Source organism: Microtus oregoni, unplaced genomic scaffold (genome assembly GCF_018167655.1).
Source record: "Microtus oregoni isolate MIOR12 unplaced genomic scaffold, Mior012 000048F_ref0000485, whole genome shotgun sequence".
Lineage (NCBI taxonomy): Eukaryota > Metazoa > Chordata > Mammalia > Rodentia > Cricetidae > Microtus > Microtus oregoni.
The window spans coordinates 14,778,767-14,805,750 of NW_024543222.1; the positions used below are offsets into that span (position 1 = coordinate 14,778,767).

The 26,984-nt window shown below is 43.1% G+C and overlaps 1 protein-coding gene across 1 annotated transcript in view; it reads right to left on the reverse strand.

The window, feature by feature from the left end:
• Positions 1 to 552: 552 nt before the first annotated feature.
• Positions 553 to 26,984, reverse strand: part of Efcab3 (EF-hand calcium binding domain 3) — a 30,608-nt gene continuing 4,176 nt past the window's right edge. Inside the window, exons 3-11 of the mRNA XM_041636162.1 lie at positions 22,754 to 22,838; positions 19,760 to 19,836; positions 16,654 to 16,797; positions 14,097 to 14,168; positions 12,830 to 12,950; positions 10,067 to 10,248; positions 9,565 to 9,749; positions 3,178 to 3,300; positions 553 to 879 (exon numbers count right to left, since the gene is read on the reverse strand). Of these exons, the coding sequence (XP_041492096.1) occupies positions 553 to 879; positions 3,178 to 3,300; positions 9,565 to 9,749; positions 10,067 to 10,248; positions 12,830 to 12,950; positions 14,097 to 14,168; positions 16,654 to 16,797; positions 19,760 to 19,836; positions 22,754 to 22,838 (1,316 nt within the window). The remainder of the gene's footprint in view (positions 880 to 3,177; positions 3,301 to 9,564; positions 9,750 to 10,066; positions 10,249 to 12,829; positions 12,951 to 14,096; positions 14,169 to 16,653; positions 16,798 to 19,759; positions 19,837 to 22,753; positions 22,839 to 26,984) is intronic.

The window sequence follows — 26,984 nt, forward strand, 5'->3', positions numbered from 1 at the left end:
CACCACTGCCCAGCTATGTGCATCTTTAATGTAATGTATGAACTCAGTTATTTGCAGGGGCAATCCAAGTGAAAGGTGTGCCTTAGGAATATTCCTAAATGTCACGGGGTTCTTTCGTTGGGGGCAGAGGGTGTGCTGGTTCTATACCCCACAGTTGCTGTCCTCTGAATCTGGAGTCTTTCACAAGCATTCAAAAACCCCATCTCCTTTACCGTCACCCCAAACTCAGATGTTTGTTGCATGGAGGGCCCTTAGGAACCCAGGCCACCTTTCCCCCTTCCTGATGCTGTCTTGGCTGTTTTGAGCTGAGTGGGAGTAGCAGAGGGCACCTGGCTCTAATAATAGAGTAACTACTCTTAAGTAGCAAAGATTTGGGGCAGAGAAACCATGGGGAGAGAAGCCATCCTATGATTTAAAGGTTTTTACTGGCCAGAATCCAAAAGATGTCAAAATTTCCACCTGCTAAGAATGTAGTCGATAAAAGCAAGAAACCATAATTTTGATAAGTTTGGAAAGCAGTTTTCTAAGCGTTGTTTAGAAAATGTAGACATTTCATTGCCGAAACCCTCTGAAACCTTTCCGTTTCCTTTTCCGTCCTGTCTCCAGGTCATACTCGCTGAGGTCTGATGGGGAAGACAACCCAGACTTGCTGGAGGAGTTTTTGTTCACATAGCTGTCGTGCAGCCGCAAGTCCTTAGCGGTAAGCAGCTCCTGGCAGACGTTCCAGGACCATGTGTATGTGGAGAAGGTGTTGTAAAAGGACTCGTTGTTGGTCTCAATCCCAATCAAATCCCCTCGGATCTTTCTCCAAAGATTCAGCATTTCTTTCCGGTGCTCGAGGGCAATTCCTAAGTTATAGGCATCTGTGGCTCTCTTTACCTGCATCGAGAGGGTAGACATAAACTGAGTGGAGTTACTTTAACTATCTTTGATTTATAAACCATAGTTATTGGTGGCTTGAGAGTCATACATGTAAAAAATCAGAGATTAGAGATGGGGCAGCATGGGATTTAGGAGCTACGAGATGGTGGGAATGTGTCACTTGAAAGCCAGGGAGTGGTGGCACACACCTTTAATCCCAGCACTCAGGAGGCAGAGGCAGGCCTGTGAGTTTGATGCCAGCCTGGTCTACAAAGTGAGTTCCCAGGAGAGAAGCATGGGGTTAACTTAGGTGATATAAGTACCAGATTCAGTCTAAGACAGGGAGAGTCAGCTGGGAGAAGATGCTGAGCTGAGCAAATCCTTAAGGGTTTTAAGATTGAGGCGTCGAGAGGTGATGGGAAGAAGTCCCAGGATGAAGAGGCCACATCAACAAACGCACCCTGGACTTGGTAGGAGAGCTGGACAGTCGTGGTGTTGGCAGAGTGTCGGGGTGAAAGTCAGAGCAGAGACGGTTAGAGGAGGGAGCAGAGCCCTTCATGGGGTGGGGGCTGTTTCTGAGGGAAGTGAGATGAGCCCCTCAGTTGTGTAGAGCAGAAGACTCTACCACTACTGGAGGAGAGGTCTCAGTAGGCCAGGCTGGCCTGGGACTTCCTACGTAGCACAGGCTGCTCTTCCATTGTTAATTCTCTTGCTTTCATCCCTGGGATACTACCCAGAAGAATGTCCTGCACGCATCCTTCCTAGCTCCCAGAACTGGGAGTGAAACCTAGGGCTTTGTCCGTGCTAGGCAGGAGGGCTACCACTGAGGTCTACCTTCAGCTCAAGCATTTACCTCTAAGCAGGACAAGGGCATGTTTGCATCTTCATGTTCGATCGTTAGTGGCTGTGTGGAAAGTGGTTGAGGGCAGGGAAAGCTGCAGAACTGAAGATTCCAGATTAGAGCCTGTTGTCCAGGCAAGTCTTACAGAAGGACTCAACTCAGACCGAGAGAACAGAGGTAGAGAGAAGGGAACAGACTTGGAAAACACCCCAGAATGAGTTGGACTAGATTTGGTGATTGGTGGAGGTAAGGAATAAGAAAAAACCAAACCAAACAAACAATGTTAAGAGTGCCCCCTTGGCTTCCGACTTCAGTGACTGAGGAGATGGTGGCGTCTACAGCTGAGATACAGCATCCTCAGGGGAGAGCCAGGCTGATGTAGGAGGTATGAGTGAGCATGGGGTATGTTGAGCGTGATGTGTTATGAGACCTAGCATCCCGGGGGGTGGGGGATGTTTGTCAGATGGTGACTGAGGTAAGGTCAGTGTAAAAGAAGAAGTCTAGGCTCGGGCAAATTAGTTATTAGTGCAGAGGTGGCTACTGCTAAACAGAGAAGGTAGATGGAAGCAGCCGGCATGGTCACCCCAGCGTCCTTCCTCTGACACAGAGATCGTTGCTGTTCTCTTATGGCTGAGTTATAGGGGGGCTAAACTCAGGATCTTCTAGAGCTTCTTGGCCTAGGGAGCAGCTGGTGTTGGTGCTGGAGGTCTCTGGCCACAGGCAGCCTCCATTTGTTTGTGTGTTGATGTATCAGTGGAGAGACAGGAGTCAGCTGGTCACGGCTTTGTGTTCTGAAGTTCCACACATCCCAATGCACTGACACTGAACCCTTCCTTCTCTGCGACCTTACCCTCACCCCAAGCTTTCTCAGAGTAGGAGCTGTGCTTTTCTCTCTGTGGTGTCTCCGAATCTCAGAACTCATGGATACACAGGGTAGAATGTGGATGAATGAGGGTATGAGTGGGCGCTGTGGGAAGACAGACTGTGTGGGTAGAAACCTGGGGGGAGGGGCACTGGGAGCATGACGATTGTCAAAAAAAGAAAAAAAAGCCAAAGATACCCAAGGAATAGAAAGCTGAGGCTGATCTCCGGCACAGGCATGCTCACACGCTGGCACACACACGTTAAGGCATAGGCAGAGAGGCTCCAGAATACACCCTTCCACCTAGTTAGCAGCTAACATCTCCACAGAGAAGGACAGAATGTATTTACTCCACACCACTCCCTGCGTCTGCATTGGACACTAATAAGCATGTTCTCGGTGCTTCCATTCCCTTGTAGAAATCACACCTTCAGCCCTTGCATTCTTTGTCTTCTCCTGAACCCCTCAAAGAACGCTAGCTCCCAGGAGTTCCGGGAGTGGCGCAGCTCATCTTGTACCATAAAGGGGAGATTTTCATTTATTTCTGGGGGCCGAGTCTTCCCAGCAGGAAACACCTTTGACAGCGCAGTCTGGGGCGGCACCTGATACTCACGTGCTGTTTGAGGGTCGCTGCATCGGACACGGTCCAGTGCTGCTTCTTCTTGAAGAGGTGGTCGAGGGCTAGGATGTCATCTGAATAGCCTGAGGCGGACCTGATGGGCTTCACAGCCGCGGCCTTTATATGTGCAAAAAGATCAGTGAAACATTTTAGCTTGAATTAGATAACAAAGACGTGTGAAAAATGCCATAGGAAACCCATTACTTGGTATGCTAACTTTAGACATTAATTATAAAAAGACGTAATAATGAGGGGGAAAGTTTTAGTATGAAGTTGGGCATAATGGTTCACACTTGTAATGCCAGTCCTTGGGAAACTACTGAGAACTGAAAAGAGTTCCAGGCTAGCCTGGGCTACAGTGTGAGTGTTTCACAAAAACAAAACAAGATTTTTTTTTCTAGTTTCTCAAGACATAGTTTCTCTGATCTTTTTGCTCACTGTCCTGGCCTGGAACTCTCTCTGTAGACCAGACAGGGCTGGAACTCATGGTGATCCGTCTGCCTCTGCCTCCCTAGAGCTGGGATTAAAGGCGTGCGCCACCACCACTTGGTCAGAAATTTGTTACAAGAGGATTTGTATATGATTTGTAAGGTTGTCGCTAAACTGTTGGCTGCACTGGAGCACCCAGCAGAGTGCACGTGTCCACAGGTATTTAGCAAACCCACTGTAATAACAACAAAGAAATCTGCTCATAAAACAAACACTGATGGGAGGAGTGGGTGAGGGAGGTGGAGAGAAGCCAACTCCATCCTGACCTAGAATTCCAATGCTATTCGAGCAAGGTGCCCTCCAAAGAGTGTAGCCTTTCTTGTTTCCAGACTTCCTGAAGGAAGCAGCATTTGTTCCTCTGGTTGCTGGGCTGTTGAACAATGCTCATGGAAGTCTGGTAAGCATACTGCTTGCTTGGACATGCTTATTGCCTCATCTCCAGACTCACTGCTACTTGGCATTCCTGTCTCTTCAGCTCTTCCTTCACTGTTAACACTCCAAGTGGCACTTTTGTTATTTGCAAATGATATGATAGTATACATAAGTAACCCCTAAAACTCTACTAGGGAACTCCTACAGTGGAAAATACCTTCAGTGATGTGGCAGGATACAAGAGCAACTCAAAAAAAAAAAAATCAGTAGCCCTCCTATATACAAATGATAAAGAAGCTGAGAAAGAAATCAGAGAAACATCACCCTTTACATTAGCCACAAATAACATAAAATATCTTGGGGTAGCACTAACCAAAGAAGTGAAAGACCTATTCGACAAGAACTTTAAGCCTTTGAAGAAAGAAATTGAAGAAGATATCAGAAAATGGAAAGATCTCCTATGCTCTTGGATAGGTAGGATCAACATAATAAAAATGGCAATCCTGCCAAAAGAAATCTATAGATTCAATGCAATACCCATCAAAATCCCAATACAATTCTTCACAGACCTTTGAAAGAAGAACAATCAACTTTATACGGAAAAACAAAAAACCTAGGATAGCCAAAACAATCCAGTACAATAAAGGAACTTCCAGAGGCATCACCATCCCTGACATGAAATTCTATTATAGACATGCAGTATACCTTGCTCAACCTAGATGTAGTAGGGAGGGTCTTGGACTTTCCACAGGGCAGCGTGCCTTGCCCCCTCTTAGAATTGGAGGGGGTGGACGGAGTGGGAGGAGGGAAGGGAGTGGGAATTTGGATTGGTATTTTTTAAAGTAATAAAATAATAACAATAACAATAAAAAGAAAACAGTTTGGTATTGGCATAAAACAGAGAGATTGACCAATGGAATTGAATCAAAGACCCAGCTATTAATCCACACACCTAAAAACATCTGATTTTTGACAAAGAAGTTAAAATAATATAATGGAAAAAAAGAAAGCATCTTCAACTATCTATCCCCATGCACAAAATTCAAGTCTAAAAGGATTAAAGACTTCAATTTAAATCCAACCACACTGAACCTGATAGAAGAGAAAATAGGAAGTAGCCTTCAATGCACTGGCACAGGAGACCACTTCCTAAATATAACCCCTGTAGCACAGATGCTGAGAACAATAAATAAATAAATGGGACCTCCTGAAACTGAGAAGCTTCTGTAAAGCAAAGGACATAGTTAATAAGGCAGAAAGGCAGCCTACTGAATGGGAAAAGATCTTCACCAACCCCACAACAGAATAAATATATATCCAAATATATAAAGAACTCAAGAAATTATACATCAAAATTCTAAATAACCCAAATTTAAAAAAATGGAACTAAACAGAGAATTCTCAACAGAAGAATCTCAAATGGCCAAAAGACACTTAAGGTAATGTTCAACATCCTTAGCCATCAGAGAAATGCAAATCAAAACAACTCTGAGATTCCACCCACCTGTCAGAATGGCCAAGTTAAAAAACACTGATGACAACTTATGGTAGAGAGGATGTGGGCTAGAAGGAACACTTCTGCATTGTTGGTGGGAGTGCAAACTTGTAAAACTATTTTGGAAATCAGTATGGCGGTTTCTCAGAAAATTGGGAATCAACCTAGCTCAGGACCCAGCAATACCACTCTTGGGCATATACCCAAAAGACGCTCAATCATAATATAAGGACATTTGTTCAACTATGTTCATAGCAGCATGATGCATTGTTTGTAATAGCCAGGACCTGGAAACAACCTAGATGCTGGTCAACTGAAGAATGGATAAAGAAAATGTGGCACATTTACACAATGGAGTACTACTCAGTGGTAAAAAACAATGACATCTTGAAATTTGCATGCAAATGGATGGAACTAGAAAAAAACAATCCTGAGTGAGGTAACCCAGACCCAGAAAAATGAACATGGTATATACTCACTCATAACTGGATACTAGTTGTAAAGTAAGGGATATTGAACCTTTACTTTACTCCAGGTTCATGATTCTGGAGAAGCTAAGTAACAAGGTGAACCCTAAGAAAAACATACATAGATCCAGCTGGAAAGGGGAAATAGACAAGATCACCTGACAAAATCGGGAGCATGGGGGTGGGGGGAGTAGGGAGGGTGGAAGGGGAAAATGAGGGGAGAAGGAGAGAGGCGAGAAGAACTTGAAGGAACAGGATAGTTGAGATGGAGAAAAAACAGAGATGAGAACAAGGAAAGAGATATTTTGATTGAGGGAGCCATTATGGGGCTAGCAAGAAACCTGGCACTAGAGAAACTCCCAGGAATCCACAAGGATGACCCCAGTTAAGACCCTAAGCAATAGAGGCCAGGGTGCCTGAACTGGCCTTGCCCTGTAGTCAGACTGATGAATATCTTAAATGTCACCACAGAACCTTCGTCCAGCAACTGATGGAAACAGAGGCAGAGACCTGCATCGGAGCACTGGACTGAGCTCCCAAAATCCAGCTGAAGAGTGGGAGGAATGAGAACATGAGCAAAGAGGTCAAGACCATGATGGGTTCACCTACTGAAACAGTTTACCTGAGCTAATGGGAGCTCACCAACTCCAGCCGGACAGGGAAGGAAACTGCCTAAGTCCAAGCTAGTTCCTCTGAATGTGGGTGATAGTTGTGTGGCTGGGACTGATTGTGAGGCCACTGGCAGTGACACCAGGATTTATCTCTACTGCTTGTACTGGCTTTTTGGGAACCTATTCTCTTTGGATGAATATCTTTCTCAGTCTGAATATAGTAGGAAGGGCATTGGACCTTCCCCACAGCAATGTGTCTTACCCTCTCTGTAGAGTGGATGTGGGGGGGCATGCGGGGTAGGTGGAGGAAATAGGAGGATGGGAGGGAGTGGGAGCTGGGATTGGTCTGTAAAATGAAAAAAGATAGTTTATTTTCTTTTTAAAAATAATAAAATTAATAAAAAATAAAAACACAACAAACAAATCAACCAACCAACCCATTCCAGTGGCTGCTAAAAAGTCAGACTCCAAACTCCGTCAGTACTGATCTGGTCTCTCTAAAGCTATCTAGTATGAATTTTCTTAACTCTTCCCCCCATTTTGAGATTTCGCCATCTCTTTTCCCCCTCCATCCTTCAACCCATTCTTTTTTTCCTGTGTGAGTCTTTTCTGAATACAGGCCAAAAGTCTCCCTGTATTCTTTATATAGTCTGTTCTGGGATCTCTCTACATTAATTAATATTAATTGACTGGCAGGGCGGTGGTGGCGCACGCCTTTTATCCCAGCACATGGGAGGCAGAGGCAGGCGGATCTCTGTGAGTTCGAGGCCAGCCTGGTCTACAAGAGCTAGTTCCAGGACAGGAACCAAAAGCTACGGAGAAACCCTGTCTCAAAAATAAAAAAAAATATTAATTGACTGATTGTGTGATGTCTGTATGTTGTGGAATAATCCTTCTGTACACTGTGTGAATATATGTCGCTATGATTGGTTTAATAAACAAGCTGAATAGGATAAAGTTAGGAGAAAAAGCTAAATAAGAATGATGGGATGAGGAAGAGTAGAGTCTGAGGAAGAACAAGTCAGACACACAAAAAATGGGATAGAGGTAAAAGCCACGAGCCTCAGGGCAGTACATAGATGAATAGAAATGGGTTAAATTGTAAGAGCTAGTCAGTAATAAGCCTGAGCTATAGGCTGAGCATTTGTAATTAATATTAAGTCTCTGTATCAGTTACTAAGGAGCTGGTGGAGGGGACATAAACTTCCACCAACATCTGTGTGTCTGTGTGTCTGTGCATGGCATAGTTCTCTCCATCTTTACATGGGTTCTGGGAACCAAGCTCAGGGTGGCAAGTTTGTGCAAGTTTGAGAGGCAGTCTTGCCAGCTCTCAAAGGGGTTTTGTTTTGTTTTTATGGTGTGAAATGAGTGGCTCAGGATTTGAATATGTTTATATTTGTGTCTTGTAGATTTTTCTAAGCTTGAACTGATTTTTAGGGTAAGTGCACAGTTTGGAGACTGTATCCAGTATGGGAACTGTGAGTCCCAGGTTTTCTCAAATCTCAGGTTTCACATTCCCAAAGGAGACCTTCTTCTCCACTGAGGGCTCCCAGCAGGTGAACTTGAGCCTTGTACCAAGCAGTACCTTTCCTCTCACAGATTCTGATTTTTTCCAGAGGTTTTAAATTTAAAATTAAATCTAAATCTTATTATTTTAGATTTAGTTCTAGGCATCCACATTTCATCCTGAATTGTCAGGCTAAACCCTGTCCCTAGCCATCAGGTCTAAGCACCTCCATGTGACCTTCCTGTCTCTCTGTCATTTTATAAGCTTGGTGTTAGGGCTTTAAGTTCTCTCTTGAGAAAGAGAGGGTCTCACTAGGTAGACCAGATTGAACTTGTAAAGATCTGTCTGGTTGTCTTGCTTTTTGAAGCATGGGCATTTTGCTTGCTTTTGAGGACATTTTTGGATATCACTGTGTGTTTTAAGACAGGCTCTCTCACTAGAGTTTTCGGCTAGACAGGCTGGTCCCAGGGTCTGCTTGTCTCAGCATGTGGTTGTAGAAATGTGCCCCAGGACATCTTTCACATGGGTGTCGGGGACCTGGACTCAGGTCCTCATGCTTGTGCGGCCCTTGGCTCGCTGAGCCATCTCCACAGCTATACACACTATGTATTAATATAGATCAACATTAAATATGGTACATTATCCTATTTATAAATGTACATATGATATCGTATGCATAAATGATAATGTAATATATCTTTATATACAATAAATGTAAATATGATATCTGAGGTATAAAAATAGATACCAATATATGTTATGGAAAAATTAGGGAGGGGGACAGGGTACTGGTTGGTATGTTATTAAGATATATTTTTTAAAATTATGTTTAATTGTGTGTGTGTGGTTATGTACACTTGAGTGTAGATGTCTGTGGAGTTCAGAGGCATCAGATCCTCTGGAGCTGGAATTACAGCTATGAGTCACTTGATGTATGTAGGTACTGGGAACCAAAGTCAGGTCCTTTGTAAGAGTAGTATTAAGAAATGAGTATGACCTTTAATTCCAGCACTCAGCAGGCAGAGGCAGGCAGATCTCTGTGAGTTTGAGGCCAGCCTGATCTACAGAGTGAGTTCCAGGAAATCAGGTCTGTTATACAGAAAAACCTGGTGTCAAAAAACCAAACCAACCAACCAAACAAACAAACAAAGAGTATGGCAGAACAGTAAGTGCTCTTAACCACAGAATCACCTCTCCAGCCTCTAAAGTATATATTTAATAGATAATTTACTGTTGGCTCCTTAGAAATTTGAGTCAGTCAGGGTACAATGGACCTTGTCTCTAAAAATCCCAACCCCAAACCAAACCAACATCTCAAAACAATAGCTACAACCTCCCAAGACACTGCACATTATCTGTAAAGAAAACATGCTTTTAGCCTTGAGTTAGGTTCTTAGAGATGGAGTATTTAAATTAGCTAGTATGACAGATTAAACCCACCTGTGCTTTCCAATCTCTTTTATGGAAAAAATAGTCCTCGAAGAAACTCAGAGGTTCCTTTTTCCTCAGCATCTCTAGCTTCTGTATGTCTTTGAATGGCTTTCCCATCACCACCCCGTCCACATCAGGGAACAACGGAAAGACAGGTATTTTTGAGTACGGGCTACCTGTAGGGAGATCACACCCTAAAAAGACAAAACCAAAAACGGCATTATACATGACGTAAAAAGTTCCCTGAATGACAAGCATGCAGAGCCCAGTGCACTTCCATCTGCTCCCCTTGTGGCCCCGGCTCCTCTGCCTGAGTCTCATGTTCCCACCGCACACCCATCCTTCAGACTTCACTCAGGTGTCTGAGGGCTGAGGACTTCTGCTTCCAAGCCTGTGTGACAGAGAGCAGCTACTCCAAGAGCCCCGGCCCTGTTCTTGGCCTCTGGTGTCTATTTCTGACCAGCTGCCTGGAAGTCGCTCTATCACAGTGGAGAGGGAAAATGGCACTTACGCTTGAGTACTTCAAGAAACTTATACAAATCCTTTTCTTTCATTATCGAGATCTTGGCAGAATTGGCAAAGGCAGCAGTGCTTGAGCGCGGAGGAGTGCATATATCTGGCCTAAAGCCCCTTCTCCCATACGGACTCCATGGCATTTCAGAGTGGCTTTCCTGGAATTTTTTTCGGAAATAGCTTAAAGAGAAAACACAGGTAATTCAGAAATGGAATAAAGAATTGTTAGGACAAAAAAAAACCACTACAAGTTACAGAAGTTGATTAATATTTATTTTAAATCTATTTAAGGCTTATTAGCATATGTTTATCATACATAATAGTAATGGTTTCATTATGGCATTTTTGTACATTATATATTTCTCTTACATTCACTTCATTGTCCTCTCCTGTATCCCAGCTACTCTCTCTTTCCACTTCAGTCTCTCTTGTCATGCTTTGTATTCTCATTCTTGCTCTCTCTCCCCACTCCTTCCCTTCCTCTCTATCTTCCTTCTTCCTTTGTATTCTCATTTTCTCCCCCCCCCCCCCATTCTTACCTTCTTCTTTCTTTCTGGCTTGAAAACTCAATGTGTATTTTGGGGGCTGCTTACAGGGTCTTGGGTGAAGGATTATTTACAAGCGCATGGGCTCCTTACTAGTAGCCACACTGCTGAAGAAGGTGCCATATACTGTAGTACTTTGTATTGGGTTTTATTGTTTTGAAGATTTATTTACTTATTCTGTATACAGTGTTCTGCCTGCATGTATGCCTGCAGGCCAGAAGAGGACACCAGATCTCATCATAGATGGTTGTGAGCCACCATGTGGTTGCTGGGAATTGAACTCAGGACCTCTGGAAGAGCAGCCAGTGCTCTTAACCTCTGAGCCATCTCTCCAGCTCTGTATTGGGTTTTGAAATGCAGTTTTCTTCTTTTTTGAGGCAGGATCTCACTTTGTAGCCCAGGCTGGCATTGAACTCATGGTGTCCCTTCTGCTTCAGATTCCAGTGTGATGGGATCACAGCACGAGCACTATACCTGCCTATGGTCTGGGATCAAACCCAGGTGGCTGTGCACGTTAGGTTAGCATTCTACTATTCAGCTACACAGCTATCTCTATTCTTATAAGTTTTTTTAGAACGTTAATGACCAGCTTTTCCAGTGCGGAGACTGAGCTTGTGACTTTCCACATGCCAGCCAAGTACTCTATACGCTGAGCTTCAGCCTCAGCTGTTATTTCCTTTGGCTAAACTGATTCCTTCATCATTTCTATAAGGACCATCTTGGTCTCTTTTCATAATTTTTGACATTGCTACATTTGTGTGTGTGTGTGTGTGTGTTTTTTTTTTGAGACAGGTTTCTCTGTGTAACAGCACTGGCTGTTCTGGAACACTCTGTAGATTAGGCTGGCCTCTGCCTTCCAAGTGCTGTGATTAAAGGTGTGTACCACCACCACCCGGCACATTTATTAATTTAATGTGTGTGTGTGCATGCATTTGTATACATGTGCACTCGTGTACTCTGGTGTGCTTATGTGTGTAGGTCAGAGGTCAACTTGCAGGAGCTATTTCCTTCTACCCATGTGGGTCCCAAAGCATTCTTGCAGTGTTTGTCTTGGGAAGCCTTTCTTTCTGTTTAATTTCTGAAGGGCAGCTTTGCTAGGTGTAGAATTCCTGATTGTTGAGTATTCTCTTTTAACGTTTTGAACAAATCATTCCATTCTCTCTTGGCTTGTAAGATTTCTGGAGAGAAGTCTGCCACTACTGTAATAGGACTTTCTTCATAGCTTGATTCTTTTGTTTGTTTTTGTTTTTCTTTAGAATTTTCCTTTGTCTTATACTTATTTTTTTGATATGTTTATTTATTTTAGAGATGGGGTCTCACTGTGTCGGCCTGGCTGTCCTGGAACTTGCTATGTAGACCAGGCTAGTTTTGAACTCAGAGATCTACCTGCCTCTGCCTCCTGTGTGCTGGGCTAAAGACGTGTGCCACTTTGCCTAGTCATCTTGTATTTTCATGCCCTGGAGATTATTATTTCCCCCACTGTATCTAGGAAGGGTCTTAACAGCTTCCTGGATCTTGGGTCTCTATTTTCCAGAATTTGGAAATTTTTCAGTAGGTAAAGAGCAACCTCAAAAGATAACCAAATAAACAAAAACTACAATTCACTTTCAGTAACAACAGCAGCGATAGTGAAGGTGTCCTGCCCACTTAGTAGGAGTGCAAGAGGCCATGAGCACACGACACTGTGCTAACATCAGCACACCACTCTCGGGCAAGCATTTGATCTGCTTTCCGGATTTTTTGTTTGCAAAATGCAGGTGATTGTGTGCACTCTTTTAGGGAGGACCCTATTAAGTAACATGCATGCCCTCTTTATTGTACTTGTTCCACAGAATAAGGAGTAGCACTGTGCTGGATGACGCGCTGAGTGCTGCGCCTGTGCCACTCTGCGTCCCACAGGTGCCCTTCACGCGGGTGTTGTTAGCGCCTGCACTTTGTAGGCGAGGAAAGGAAGGAGAAGGGAAGACAAAGGCTAGCTTGTGCACCAGCAGCTCTGTCTCGGGGCGGCTGAAGCTTATTTTCGTATGTTTTATGCCCATGTGGAGCTTCAGCATAGTGTAAGTGCAGTCTTATGATTTCAGAACCAGGAGAGAGTGTTGTGATATTATCAGCCCTTTGCCCCGATCCTTTCTTGGGTTTCAGATTGAGCTCTGTGGAGTAGAACGCTGGTGAGGCATCCTCGGTAAGCTGCCTTCACCTGTCCTGTGGCCACTTACCTTACTAGCTCTATTACATCCTTTCTGTGCAGGGATGAAGTCTCTACAAGTTTTGATAGGATTTCAAATAATAAGATCCCGGGGTTGTTAGCTAAATCCAAACACAGTTTCTTTTCGGGAACTATAGAGGAAACAGAAAAGAGAAATTTCAAAATGTCTTCTGAGAAAAACAGCTATTAAAAATTTACCGAGAATTTGTGGCAATATTAAATCAGAGACTAGAAATATGGCAAAACATTAAAAATGTTCTATTTAGAGAAAGGTCATTTTGATTACTGAGTAGACAGAACAATCATAGTTCAATGACGACTAAGAAAATACGGCAGTACTTTTAACATCTGCACGTGTAATATGTTAAGTAGAATTGTCTTGTTCTTCTATGAAAGGGAATTAATAACTACCTCTAGGTTGCAGAGGAACTCTCATTTGTCACAATTTTTGAGAGCACCAATTTTTCTCTATCTTAGGGACAGGCTGTGGCTTAAGTTTGGGTATGTTTTCAAACTACTTGTGGGGTTTGGAATCTGGAATCCTAGAGCATGCGGTATGAAGAGTGGTTGGATTTTCCAAGGCAGCCTGTTAGGTCGGGAAACAGAGCATGAGAGACTGAAGGCAGCTTCCAGTCTGAGCAGATCGATGGCCACAGGTGAGCACATGCTCTCTAACCCCGGCCTCTAACTGAGAGCGGAGGCTTCATCAGGGTGTAGAGACAGTAAGCTACCCAAGCTCTAAAAAATATTATTTTTTTTTTTTTAAAAAAGGAGTGCTTTCGGAAGTAGTGCATGTGCTTGGGTAAGAACTAAAAACTATAAAGGGAAAATAGGGGGCTGGAGAGATGGCTCAGTGGTTAAGAACACTGACTACTCTTCCAAAGGACCTGGGTTAGATTCCTAGCACCCACCTAGCTGTTAACAACCATCTGCAATTCTAGTTCCAGATGATCTGATACAGACATACAAGGCAAGATACCCACACACATAAAAATAAAAATAAATTAAAATAAAAGGAAGGCTAAACTTTCTGCACCTGCTACTTCCTTAGTGTTCTCATTAGAGACAAAAGCAACATCTCTCCTGCAGGAGGCCAGTAGCTGCTCGATGTATGTAAGTTGCAATTCTGATGGTATCAGTCTGTTTGACATTATTTTGTAGGGAAAACAAGAATCATATCCTAGACTAGAATTGCATCCTAGATGTCTCCTAACTGTAGACCTCAGGGGTCGTGTTTTCTGTGTAGTGGGCAGGGTTCCCCAGAGACATCTACTCACCCACAGCCTTGAGGAAGAGTTTCTTATCTGTCAGCACCCCTACAAAGTCTGAGAAGCTGATCTTACCGTCTCCTGCAACAGGAATCTCAGCTAAGAACATATTGCTAAAAGCTTATATAAATGCACAATTTGTATATAAAGGAGAGAAAGAGCGCGCGAGAGAGTACACACACTGGTTTTACCTAGAACTGGCTTCACATTTGCAATCCCTCGGCCTCAGCCTGCAGTTTGCTGAGATTACAGGTGTCTGCTACCACACCCAGCTGGGATGTATTTTAATTATTTATTGAATGTGAAGTATAAAAGCTAAAGTAGTCTGAGCCACTTTACACTTAAAATCAGCATATTCAGGGCTGAAAAGAGGCTAAGGTAAACCTTGGTTTCCTTTCCCTCCTCAAAGAGATTATTTTTGGTAGTGCCTCCCTATGTAGCCCATGCTGGTCTTGAACTTAAAACCCTTGTATTTACTTCAGTCTTTATGACCTGATCTATATTTACACCAGTCTGCTGTAGCCAACAGAAACTATGGCAAGGTGTAAGCATCCAGTAAAAGCTGTTAGCTACTGCTGTCCTTTGCCAGAGAGTGTCACTTCATGAGGAATCTCTACATGTCCCTCTCGTACCCCACTGCCTCTAAAGTTAAGACAGTTGCCAAGCAGAGACAGAGCTCGCCTTTAGTCCCAGCATCCAGGAGGCAGAGGCAGGCGGATCTCTGTTAGTTTAAGGCCAGCCTGGTCTACAGAGTGAGTTCCAGGACAGTCAGGGCTACACAGAGAAACCCTATCTCAAGAAACAAAAAGCAAAAATGAAAACCAAACACAAACAAAAAGACGGGAAGTACGATTAGAGGATGTGCAGGCACTTGAGGGACTAGAACAACTGGGCAGAGCTAGTGGAAAGAAGTGATAGCTCTAATTATCTGGTGACCTTGATTCCTTGGCCCCTGGCTGATGAGGAGCCAGAGAAAATAGTACGCTGCAAATATTTTCCACACAATATGTTAGGCTGGACTCCAGGCACAGGCCGTAGCACTTGAGAGGGGGAGGCAGAAGCATCAGTGGTTCAAAGCCACCCTCAGCTACATAGCAAGTTAGAGGTCAGCTTGGAATATATAAAGACCCTGCTTCAAAAAACCAAACCAAATACCAACAATAAAAAATCCCAAAGAGCCGGGCAGTGGTGGCGCATGCCTTTAATCCCAGCACTCGGGAGGCAGAGGCAGGCGGATCTCTGTGAGTTCGAGGCCAGCCTGGTCTACAAGAGCTAGTTCCAGGACAGGAACCAAAAGCTACGGAGAAACCCTGTCTCAAAAAATCCAAAAAAAAAAAAAAAGTCCCAAAGAGGAAAACAAATCCCATGACTTGTATACTTTAAAATACTATCAAAATTTCTCTGGCATTTAAACGTCAGTGGGCTCTCAGGACACAAGAGAGATTCATATTATGGTTCAGATGGAAATGGTGGGCTTGGATTTTATGACTTCGCATCTCTCAGTTACTTCAAGACATTCTCTAAAGTGAGCATCATGACAAAGACTTCAGTTTGGGAAAGAGCAGGCTAAGGGACAGTCACTCTTAGGTTCCACACAGGCACTTTCCATTTTTTTTTAAGCTCATACATGTGCCCCACTGATATCCTTAAAGAGAAACACATACAAATATAGTGGTAGTTTCTTGTCCATGGGGGACAGAGACGTTACATTTCAAAGCCTCCAAGTCTTAAGGCCTTGGTTAGACCTGAGTATGGCGGCTCATGCCTACAATCCTAACCTTTGGCAGGACAATAGGCAGTAAGTTTGTGTTTCTCTCTAAATATATCAATGGGGTGTATGTACGAGCTAGGAAAAACCCTAATTTTTAAAGAAAATTCCTGTGTGGAAACTGAGTGACCGTCCCATCTCAATACCAAGTTCAAGTCTTTGTTACGATACTCACTTTAGAGGATGTCTTGATGTAACAGAGAGAGCTTTTTGGTTTTGTTTTGGTTGGTTTGTGGACCATTCCTATCCCTGCATATCCTATGCTTTATCACATATACATATTTGCAATAAAATTTATCTGATAGATTAGGAATTGGCAATAATAAAATAATTAAAACCATATACTCTGTGTGTGTGTGTGTGTGTGTGTGTGTGTGCGCGTGCATGTTTGAGACAGGGTCTCTTTATGTAGTCCTGGCTGTCCTGGGACTCACTATGTAGAACAGGCTGGCCTGGAACTCATAGAGATCCTCCTGTCTCTGCCTTCTGAGTGCTAGGATTAAAGGTGTGCGCCAACACGTCCAAGCTCCACAGTATACTATTGTAAAAAGTTACATTACTGTGGTCTTTTTCTCTTGAAAGCATTCAGAAAAATACTAATATTTTTGGACTACAATTGACCCAGTTATTTGAAACCACAGGAAGTGAGATGTAGGTCATGGAAGATAACCTTACCTTTGTTTAGAAGTATACTTTTGGTAGATAAGGAAGAGGTATTCCTTGCACTTATAGGATAAATGATAACACAGATATACACAAAAAGTATATTATGGGAAAATAATAGGTCAAAATACTCACTGTCAAGATCAGCACATTTTAATTCATTGTAGATATCATATGTGTTTAGATTCATCCCGAGTTTGGCTAAGGTGCTCATCAATCCATGTGAATCGATACTGCCAGTCTTATCCTTGGTGAAGAAGTTGTAAGCATTTCGGAAGGCTGAGGAAGTGGGTATATATTAGGACAATTTTTTAAAAATATTTATTTATTATGTATACAATATTCTGTCTGTGTGTATGCCTGAAGGCCAGAAGAGGGCACCAGACCTCATTAAAGATGGTTGTGAGCCACCATGTGGTTGCTGGGAATTGAACTCAGGACCTTTGGAAGAGCAGGCAATGCTCTTAACCTCGGAGCCATCTCTCCAGCCCCTCTAGGACAATTATTTAAGAATAGACACGGTCAGATATGGTAACTTCTGTCTCTAACCCCAGCACTTGGAAGCTGTGGTGGGAATATTGATGATTCAAGGCCCGCTTAGGCTAAACAGTGATGTCTAGGTCAGCCTTGGCTATAGGAGTGGGGAAGGGGAGGGAGAGATGTGTGTGCTAACAGGACAGGAGATGTTGTTTAGCCAGGTGAAGATTGTGATCTGTAACACGTGGAGAGAGAAAGGAAGACGAATAATAGATTTTTAAAGAGACAGAATGCTGTCTTTTCTTGGGATTTGAACGAGCATCAAACAGAAATGGTAGAACCAAGTGGAATGAGTAGTAATTGGTAGAAAAAAAATGCAGAGCCAGGCATAGTGGTGCCTGCCTGTAACCCAAGCACTCAAGGGCAGAGCCAGGCATAGTGGTGCCTGCCTATAACCCAAGCACTCAAGGGCAGGGGCAGGAAGATTAGGTGTTCAAGGCTAGTCTTGACTGCACAGTGAGTTTGAGACTAGACTGTGCTACATCAGACCCTGTACATCAAGAAAACAAAGTAAAGCAAATATATATGTATATATAAATATATAATCTATTTTCCCTTTTATTGCCATTTCTTGGTTATTGGTCTCTACCTGTGTTAAATAATTATTTTTTAATTTCCACTCTTTTTATAATTCTGGGGGTTGAACCTAGGCCCTCTCACATGCCAGGCAACTGCTCTACCACTGACCTAGAGTCCTACTTTCATTATTTATTTCTATCAGTATAGACTCATAGATGTTTATTTTAGATTTTGGGTAAACATATCATAATATGTTTTCTTTTGTTCTCAAATTGCTCAAAGAAGTAGTGGAAGAGAGGGACTGTGTATGCATGCATGTGTGTGTATGTATGTATGCGACATTTCATGCACACGGAGGCCCCGGGACAACTTGCAGGAGTCAGTTCTCCCCTTCTACTATGTGGGACCTGGAGAAGGAACTCAGGTCTTCAGTAGGCGAAGGTGCTTCTCTTCTCTCCGTTTCCTCTTCCTCTTCTTCTTGTGTGTGTGTGTGTGGTGTATGCACATGTGTATGTGTGGGTATGCTCACTCTGAGCGTGGAGCCCAGGCGTCCTGCTCTATCACATTCCACCTTATCCTTTGAGACAGGCTATAGCAGGCTTTCCTGGACCGCTAGCCTCCAAATCATGACCTGGGACTTATTAATAATTATGAATGCTCAGCCTTAGCTTGGCTTGTTTCTAGCTATTTTTTTTCCTTTAACTTAAACTAACCCATTTCTACTAATGTACGTGTTGCCGTGTTTGTCGTCCATCCTACTTTCCTACTTCCTCCGTGTCTGGCCAGCAGGCCCCTGGGGGCTGGCCGGCTCCTCTTCTCTCTGCCCATCGGCCCTGCCATCTGAATTCAGCTCCTCAGGCTTCCATAGCAGACACCCTCACCTTCTGATCCTTCCCTAGCTTATTCGTTATTCCACTCTCACTAGGCTCCCTTCTTTACCTCAGAAGACCAAATCCCCTAGCACTCCGTACTTCTCTCACGCCTTGAGTCATCCAGGGCAGGGACATGTCTGATGTTCTTATGCCTGGAACACTGTTGGCTTAAATATCTGTCTTCTGTTTGGACCAATGATCTATAGACAGTGTATCAAATTTCATCATTATTTTTTGCCTCAAAGAAATCTTGGTATTTTATTTCCATTTTAATTTAATTTGGTCCTTCGAGAACAAAACTGGCTTGTACACTATGTAGACCTGGCTGTCCTTAAACTTGTGGTCCTCTTGCCTCTAGAGGCCTCCCTAATGCTGGGATTACAGACACTTGTCACCACACTGGCCAGTCCTGGCACATTGTATTTATACTCTTCAAGTAGCTGACTAATATGTGACCTTGAATTTGCTGTTTGCCACACTTCCAAGTTATCTGGATAAGAATATTTGATCTAGTTGAGTGGTCGTGGCACATACCTTTGATCCCAGCATCCAGGAGGCAGAGGCAGGTGGATCTCTGTGAGTTCCAGGATGGCCAGAACAATACACAGAGAAACCCTGTCTTGAAAAACCAAAAAATAAATAAATTAAATAATATTTGACCAAACCTGTTTCAATTCTTGAGAGATGTCAATTTGAAAGTTATCCTTCAATCCAGCAAATGGTTTATTTTTTATTTTTAGATAGGGCCTTGGGAGGTACAGTAGGCTGACTCTGAACTAAGTACCAGCTTCCTAAGTTATCCATGTGCACCATCACGCCTGGTTAAAATTTTATTTCTCACCTCTACTTCCCCTTTCTTGAACGATAGGAATACAGATTCTCCTTGAAATCTCACATGTGCATCAGAGAACAATCCTATGGGAGCTAGCTGGATGCAGTGGCGCTTCCCTTCTATCCTAGCACTTGGGAGGCTGAAGCAGGACTGCTATGAGTTCTAGACCAGCCAGGGCTACACACTGAGCAGGCTAGTCTTAGCTATTAGAGTAAGATCCTCTGTCCTGGAACTCACTCTGTAGACCAGGCTAGCCTTAAGCTCACAGAGATCCGCCTGCCTCTGCCTCCTGAGTGCTGGGATTAAAGGTGTGTGTCACCATGGCCCTGGCTGTTGTTGGGTTCTAACATTTAGGATGATTTTCATAGGCACCACCACGGCCCTGGCTGTTGTTGGGTTCTAACATTTAGGATGCTTTTCATAGGCGCCACCATGGCCCTGGCTGTTGTTGGGCTCTAACATTTAGGATGATTTTCATCACCTTCCAGTTGTGAAGAGCTCAGCTTCGTATCTTTATGCTGTAAATGACTTGGAAGAGCTCCTCGTAAATCTTTATCTCTGAGAAGAAACAAGAGAAACAGCAGGTTTAACACAGGAGTGAAGCCTCTGAGTTTTGCTGACGCTAACGGTGACGAACATTACTGTTTGCCCAGACTCACAGTGCTGAAGCAGACTGGCTAATCTGTCAGAAAGGCCGGGAAGCTGGGGACAACTGCAGCCCACCCGAGATTTCCAGCTGCCCTTACCTCTCTTAAAAACAGAACAAAGCTACTTGATTTCCCTCATTGTACAAAACAGGCATCTGGCTTGTCCAAAGTCACACAGGTAAGAGAGATGAGATTCTGATAGCAAAGTCCAAGGCTGTAACCTTAAGCGATCGCCATTGCTAGAAACTTGATTCAAAGGTTAATTTGGAAAATAATGTGCTGACTACCTTTGTAGAGAAACTTCTGCATCTACCATTATAACTTTAATTGCCAACATGTATGTTTAGTATACTGAGAGACATTAAGGAATGATAAAGCAGAGACAAGATGCTTCTGGAAAGTTTGGAACTCTGGGTAACATTTTACATTCTCAGTAAAGTAGAATCTGAAAAGGAGGGAAAATACTAATATTCCAAAATGCTTTGTGTAAATCTGCAATAATTTATGAATACACACACACACACACACACACACACACACACACACACACACCTAGCTTTGCTTATGCTATGACAAATGAAATGTAATTATTTTTAATTAAGTATAATTTAATAGCAAATTAAATAATCATAAACTTTTTGAGACAGGAGCCCATGTAGCCTAGGAGGAGCTCAAACTCACTGTGTTGCCAAGGATGCCTTGAACTCCTGATTCTCCTGCCTCCATCTTTTGCCAACTGGGATTATAGGCTTGTCCTGTTACACCTAGCTCCTATAAATTTACTTTAAAATAATTTTAGAATTATTTTAGAATTCACCTGCCTCTGCCTCCTGAGTGCTAGGAATAAAGGCATGCGCCACCACCGCCTGGCTAACAAGGTTTTAAGAATAAGGAATCTCTTACTTTTGTGGTTTTATTTTTTTTAAAAATATTGACAAAGATTTATTCTACAAATCTTTTATATATTAGTGTCTTGCTTGCCTGCAGGTATGTATGTGCACCATATGCATGCTTGGTACCCAAAGAGACCAGAAGGGGCATCAAGCCTCCATATTGCTGCTGGGAACTGAACCCAGGTCCTCAGGAAGAGCAGCCAGTGTTCTTAACTTAGCCATCTCTCCAGTCCCAGTTTTTGTGGTTTACTTTTCTACCCTCCAGGGCACTAGATCTCACTGATGTCAGAGTAGCCTGGGATAGAAGGATGTGATGGGGTCTTAAGATGTCCTGTTCTCAACTTTTAGGCATGAAATTGTACCTAACTTGTATTTTCCCAGCTTTTACTAACATGATTTCTTTCTTTTGTGTTCCCTGTTTATCTACTAAGGTCTGCTCCCACCCTGGTTACTATGTATGTGCTGCATTTCCACAGAAAAACAGCTTATTTTTGTATGAAGTAAAAGATGTAAGCAGACACAGAAACATGATGTCCTCAAAACCCCAAGTAAAGCAGAAGGCAAGGTAGACAAAGGCTTTTGTTAATTACAAGTAAAAATTACCCATGGACCCAGGTGGTAGTGTCACACGGCTTTAATCCCAGCACTCAGGAGGCAGATGCAGGCACATCTCTGTGTGTTCAAGACCAGCCTGGTCTACAGAGAAACCTGTCTTGAAAACGAGGAAGAAAAATGGGGGAAAAAAAAAAAAGAAAAAAGAAAAAGCAAAAAACCCCAAAGGAACCATTTCAAATAGTCTATTTTATAATGTTTCAAAGGAGCATGGTAACTTCATATTTGAAACAAACCCACCCCTGCCTCTTACCTAGTGTGGGGATTACCATGGCCTGTGGTCTTAGTGAAGATAGGGGTTTGACTGCTATGAGGTTGCTTTTCCTACTTCTTTCTTTAAAAATGTCAGAAGTAGCCGGGCGGTGGCGGCGCACGCCTTTAATCCCAGCACTCGGGAGGCAGAGGCAGGCGGATCTCTGTGAGTTCGAGGCCAGCCTGGTCTACAAGAGCTAGTTCCAGGACAGGAACCAAAAGCTACGGAGAAACCCTGTCTCGAAAAATAAAAAAAAAAAAATGTCAGAAGTATATTGCTTTAGCAGTGATAAAGCCGAGAACACCCTCCAAGCGGCCAAGAGTCAGAGAGGGGTGTTTCACCTTCTGCTGTGTAACAGAATGTATCTTGGGTTCTCACTTTCAGCCATCAGTGCCTGTCTGCTAGACTCTGTTGGCAGCTGACTGAGAAAAAGCATTGCTACTGGCAGGAGAATCTCCCTCGTATCCTAGTGGGGCTGTGCATGGCTAATTCACTGGACTTCCTTTGGGAGAACGGGAAGGAGAATTCTGCTTTTCTAGACAAAAAGAATGTTCATTTTTTTCTATTAAAAAATATTCCCATAAGCCGGGCGGTGGTGGCGCATGCCTTTAATCCCAGCACTAGGGAGGCAGAGGCAGGCGGATCTCTGTGAGTTCGAGGCCAGCCTGGTCTACAAGAGCTAGTTCTAGGACAGGAACCAAAAAAACTACAGAGAAACCCTGTCTCGAAAAATCAAAAAAAAAAATCTTCCCATAAGCCAACAGAATGGTTCAGTGGGAAGGTGCTTGCTGCCAAGTCCGAGGATCTGAGTTCGATTCCTGGGACCCATGGAGTGGATAGGGAGAGCTGACTCCTGCAAGCTGCCCTCTGATCTCTGTATACATGCTGTGGTGTGTGCATGTGAGCACACATACAAAATAAATACAATAGAAACATGTCCTTAATTTAGATGTTCTAAGGAACTTCACCACAAAATAGAATATTCTAATTTTTCTTAGCGTAGTCTGTATGTGATCTGTATAGTCATTACCTGAACACTTTGCGTAATCTCCTCATATTTTATTACCTACCTTTTGTGAAAGGCGGGTGCTTTGAGGGGCTTCAGCTTCAGTGTTGATTTAATTCCTGAAACTGCCATGGGGCCAGAGACTCTTTCTGGAATTCAGAAGATATAGGAAAGGATGAATCCACAGAATCTCCATCCGTCCGTCCATCCATCCATCCATCCATCCATTCATCCATCCATCCATTCATCCATTTATTCCTTTTCCCCCTTCCTGCCTGAACCTTCCCAGCATTAGATCTGTAGGCAGGTGCCACCATCTCTACTAATACAATTGTTTCTTTGTATTCTTTCCCAGCTTTCCCGAGCAAAGCCTGGGGTTAAAAAGTCTAGGATTTCAAAGCATGGCATCGTATCCAAATCCAAGCTAGCATTGCATGTGAAATTGGAGGGCTGTGGTAAGATCTATAAGCAAAATTTGTCACAGTTCTTCCTTTCAAATAATGTCTCTTTAATCTTATATAAAAATAAACATTGGGGCTGGAGAGATGGCTCTGTGGTTAAGAGCTTTTACTGCTCTTGGCAGAGGACTCAGATTCCCTGCACCCACAGGGCTGCTCACAACCATCTGTATAGTCCAGTCCCAAAGGATTCAGAACCCTCTTCTGGCCTGCACGGGCATCTGTATGTATGTATACACAAAAGTAAAAATCGTAAGTCTTAAAAAACCTAAATAAATGCTAAGCAAAATAAGTCAGGCACACAAAGAGAAATATTTTCTCACTTGCACATAGAATCCAAAATAGTCAAACCCACAGAAGCACAGAATGGTGGGAAGGGGGCGTGTAGGAAGAGGCTTGGTAAGGAGCACAGATCCTCAGTGTACCAGATGAATAGCTTGTGAAGATCTAAAGCTAACTGCTGGGCAATATTATTCTCAGGTGTCTGACTTTTTTTTTTTGAGACAAGGTTTCTCTATAGCTTTGGTATCTGTCCCAGAACTAGCTCTTGTAGACCAGGCTGGCCTTGAACTCCCAGAGATCCACCTGTCTCTGCCTCTGCCTCCAAGAGCTGGGACTAAAGGCGTGCGCCACCACCGCCTGGTGTGACTTTTGTTAACCCTGCATTTGCTTAACTCTGTGAAGCTGTGATTTGTTTTTTTTTTTTTGCCTAAAACACTTGATGGTCTAATAAAGAGATGAACGACCAACAGCGAGGCAGAAGCAAGGACAGGCAGGACTGGCAGGCAGAGAGTAAATAGAAGGAGAATTGAGAATGAGAATGAGGAGCAACGAGAGAATAAGGAGAGGAGGACATTAGGGGTCAGCCTCCCAGCCCCCCAGCCTCCCAGCCAGCCGGCCACCCAGCCAGTCACGGAATAAGAAGTAAAGAACACAGAAATAGAGAAAGATAAAAGCCCAGAGGCAAAGGTAGTCAGGACAATTAGATAAGAAAAGCTGGCTAGAAATGAGCCACGCTAAGGCAGAGCATTCATAAGTAAGAACATGCCCCCATGTGTGATTTATTTGGGAGCTGTGTGGCTGGCTCTCCAAAAAGCCTAAAGAGCAAAAACCACCCCAACAGATAACACCGTGACTAGGTAGAACCAGTTTACAGAGTTTCAAAATTCGCCTGGGTGCTTCTGCTCCATAATAACTATGGTGACTCATATGTTTGTTTGATTGCAGAAATTATTTTACATTGTATACACATAACAAATCATCAAATTATATACCTTAACTACTTAAAAAAATAGTATATGATACAAAGCACGTAAAAATATATAGGAAAAATTAAGGACAAAATTTAATCTGAAATATTTCCTGCCACAACTGACAAAGAAGAAAGCGTTAAAGCCTTCCTGCTTATTTCAGTCTTAGAACACCTACCACGTAGTGAATATATTTTCTGAGGCTTTCCTTCCACGACCCACATCCCTGTCCACTGCTTTCTTATAAGAGCAGAGACGATAGGCTCTTGCACAGACTCTTTGGATACTATGGCTCTCCTAGTCCTCCCTTTCTTCTGCATCGCTGGAGAAACGGCCTGGAGACCAGGGGCTGGGAGGCAGTCGTCCCCTTTGGGTTTTTATCACTCCTGTTAGCTTTCCCAACTCTAGTGTATAGCAGGAAGCTCGCTGACAAGCAGACAGGGCTGCTTGCTAGCTTGGGAATGATGAATCAGCAAGTACTGTTAAATCAGGAAAAAAAGTTCCAGAATGTTTGGTTAGAATTCCTTCCTCCCAGGTCACTGCCTCAGAACCCAGAGGGCAGCTGTTTCTAAACAACTCCATTCCACCGTGTTCAGGATCTAGAACCTACCAGGAAGCTGGCAGCCTCAGAGACGCTCAACAATTTAGGCTCTTGAAAGGTGCTGGGAAATTGTCCCCACGGCGCAAAATAATCATTACTTAAAAATACTTCCAATCTCTTATATAGTTGACAGATATATTTTTTTTAAAGAACTCAGCTTAGAATCAGACAAAATTCTGACGTTTACCTACTTTTGAGCTGTGCTACTAACCAACCATTAGCAACCAACAACCATCTAAGCTTTATTGGATCAAGAATCCAATAAAGGGTTTGTTCCCTCATACAGCTGTGACCTCATTCACTGCTCAGGCCTGGACTCAGGGAGAAGATGGCCTGGGGACTCCTCCCAGGGTTAGGGCAACTGTGTGTTCAGTGGGGTTCACTCAGTACCCCAGTGGCACATGAGGAAATGAATTACAGAATTATAGCAATTTAAGCCTGTTGAGACCATAGAGAAAAGGATTTTTTGGCCTCAAATTATATGGTATATTTTCTTTAGTGCTGAAACTTACTTAAGAAAAGTATTTTACCCAGGTCCCTTGATTGAAGAGTAATTAAAAATAATTTCATTTTTTTTTAAGTTTAGAAAGGGAGAAAAAATTCTCGTGCTTATAATTTTAAAATTAATTATTTAGACCTATGTGTATATGTATGTGTCTATGCATATGAGGCCTGGTATCCACAGAGGCCAGAGGCATGGGGTTATCTGGAGCTGGAGTTACAGGCAGTTGAGAACCACCTGATGTGGATGTTGGGACTTGAACTCGGGTTCTCTGGAAGAGCACTGAGTGCTCTTAACTGCTGAGCCATCTCTCCAGCCCGCTTGCATTCTTTAACAGTGGGAAAAGCGAGCTAAATAGAGCAATTAACATGGCCAGGTATGGTGATGTGTGCCTATAATCTTAGTACTTGGAAGGCTGAAGCAGTAGGACTGTAAGTTTCAGATTCTGTTTGAAAAACTAAAAGGAAAACCAATAGACAATTCAGCAGAAATCATAACATTCATGTTCTGACTTTTCTCATAGCCTTTAAACCCTCGAAGTCAGTGGTGGCACATGCCTTTAATTCCAGCACTTGGGAGGCGGAGTCAGGAAGATCTCTGTTAGTTCAAAGCCTGTCTGGTTTACCTAGAAAGTTCGAGGCCAGCCAGGGCTACAAAGTAAGGCCTCCTCTCCAAAAACCAAAACCAAACCAAACAAACCAAACCAAAAACTCCCCCAAACAAGCCAACAACAACAACCACTCCAGCACAGGGCCAGGAGGACCTGTAATCAATCCACCATGGATAGACACAAGCTCAGACTGCTCCAAAGGTTTCAGGTTTACTCAGTGGCAGTGATTCTAGTTCCCTGTTCTAGGTCTGAATGCTTCAGTATGAGGATAACAGCTTCACCAAGTTTCTCAAACTTGTCTCCTATTCTGGTCAGGAACACAGAGAAAGAGGAGGAAGGTTTAATTTCTAAATTAATTCAACATATATATGGCTTCCTATTTTAAAATGGGGGGATAATGTCAGTTCCTATTAGGTGGAGCTGGCAAGACATAAAACTTTGGTTTCTATTTATTTATTTACTTATTTATTTATTTATTTATTTATTTCGAGACAGGGTTTTTCTGTAGCTTTGGAGCCTGTCCTGGAACTTGCTCTATAGACCAGGTTGGCTTTGAACTCACAGAGATCTGCCTGCCTCTGCCTTTCAAGTGCTGGGATTAAAGGCATACACCATCATTGCCTGGCCTGATTTCTTTTTAAAGATTTATTTTACTATTTTTTTAGATTTATTTTTACTACTTTATGTGAATGAGTCTTTTGTCTGCATGTATATCTGTGTACTACATATGATGTGGGTTTTCCTCTCTGCATGCTATGGATATGTTTTATTACCATTGGCTAATAAAGAAGGTGCTTCAGCCTATGCCATGGCAGAATATAGCCAGGCTGGAAGAGACATATAGAGAGAGTAGGTGGAGTCAAGGAGACACCAT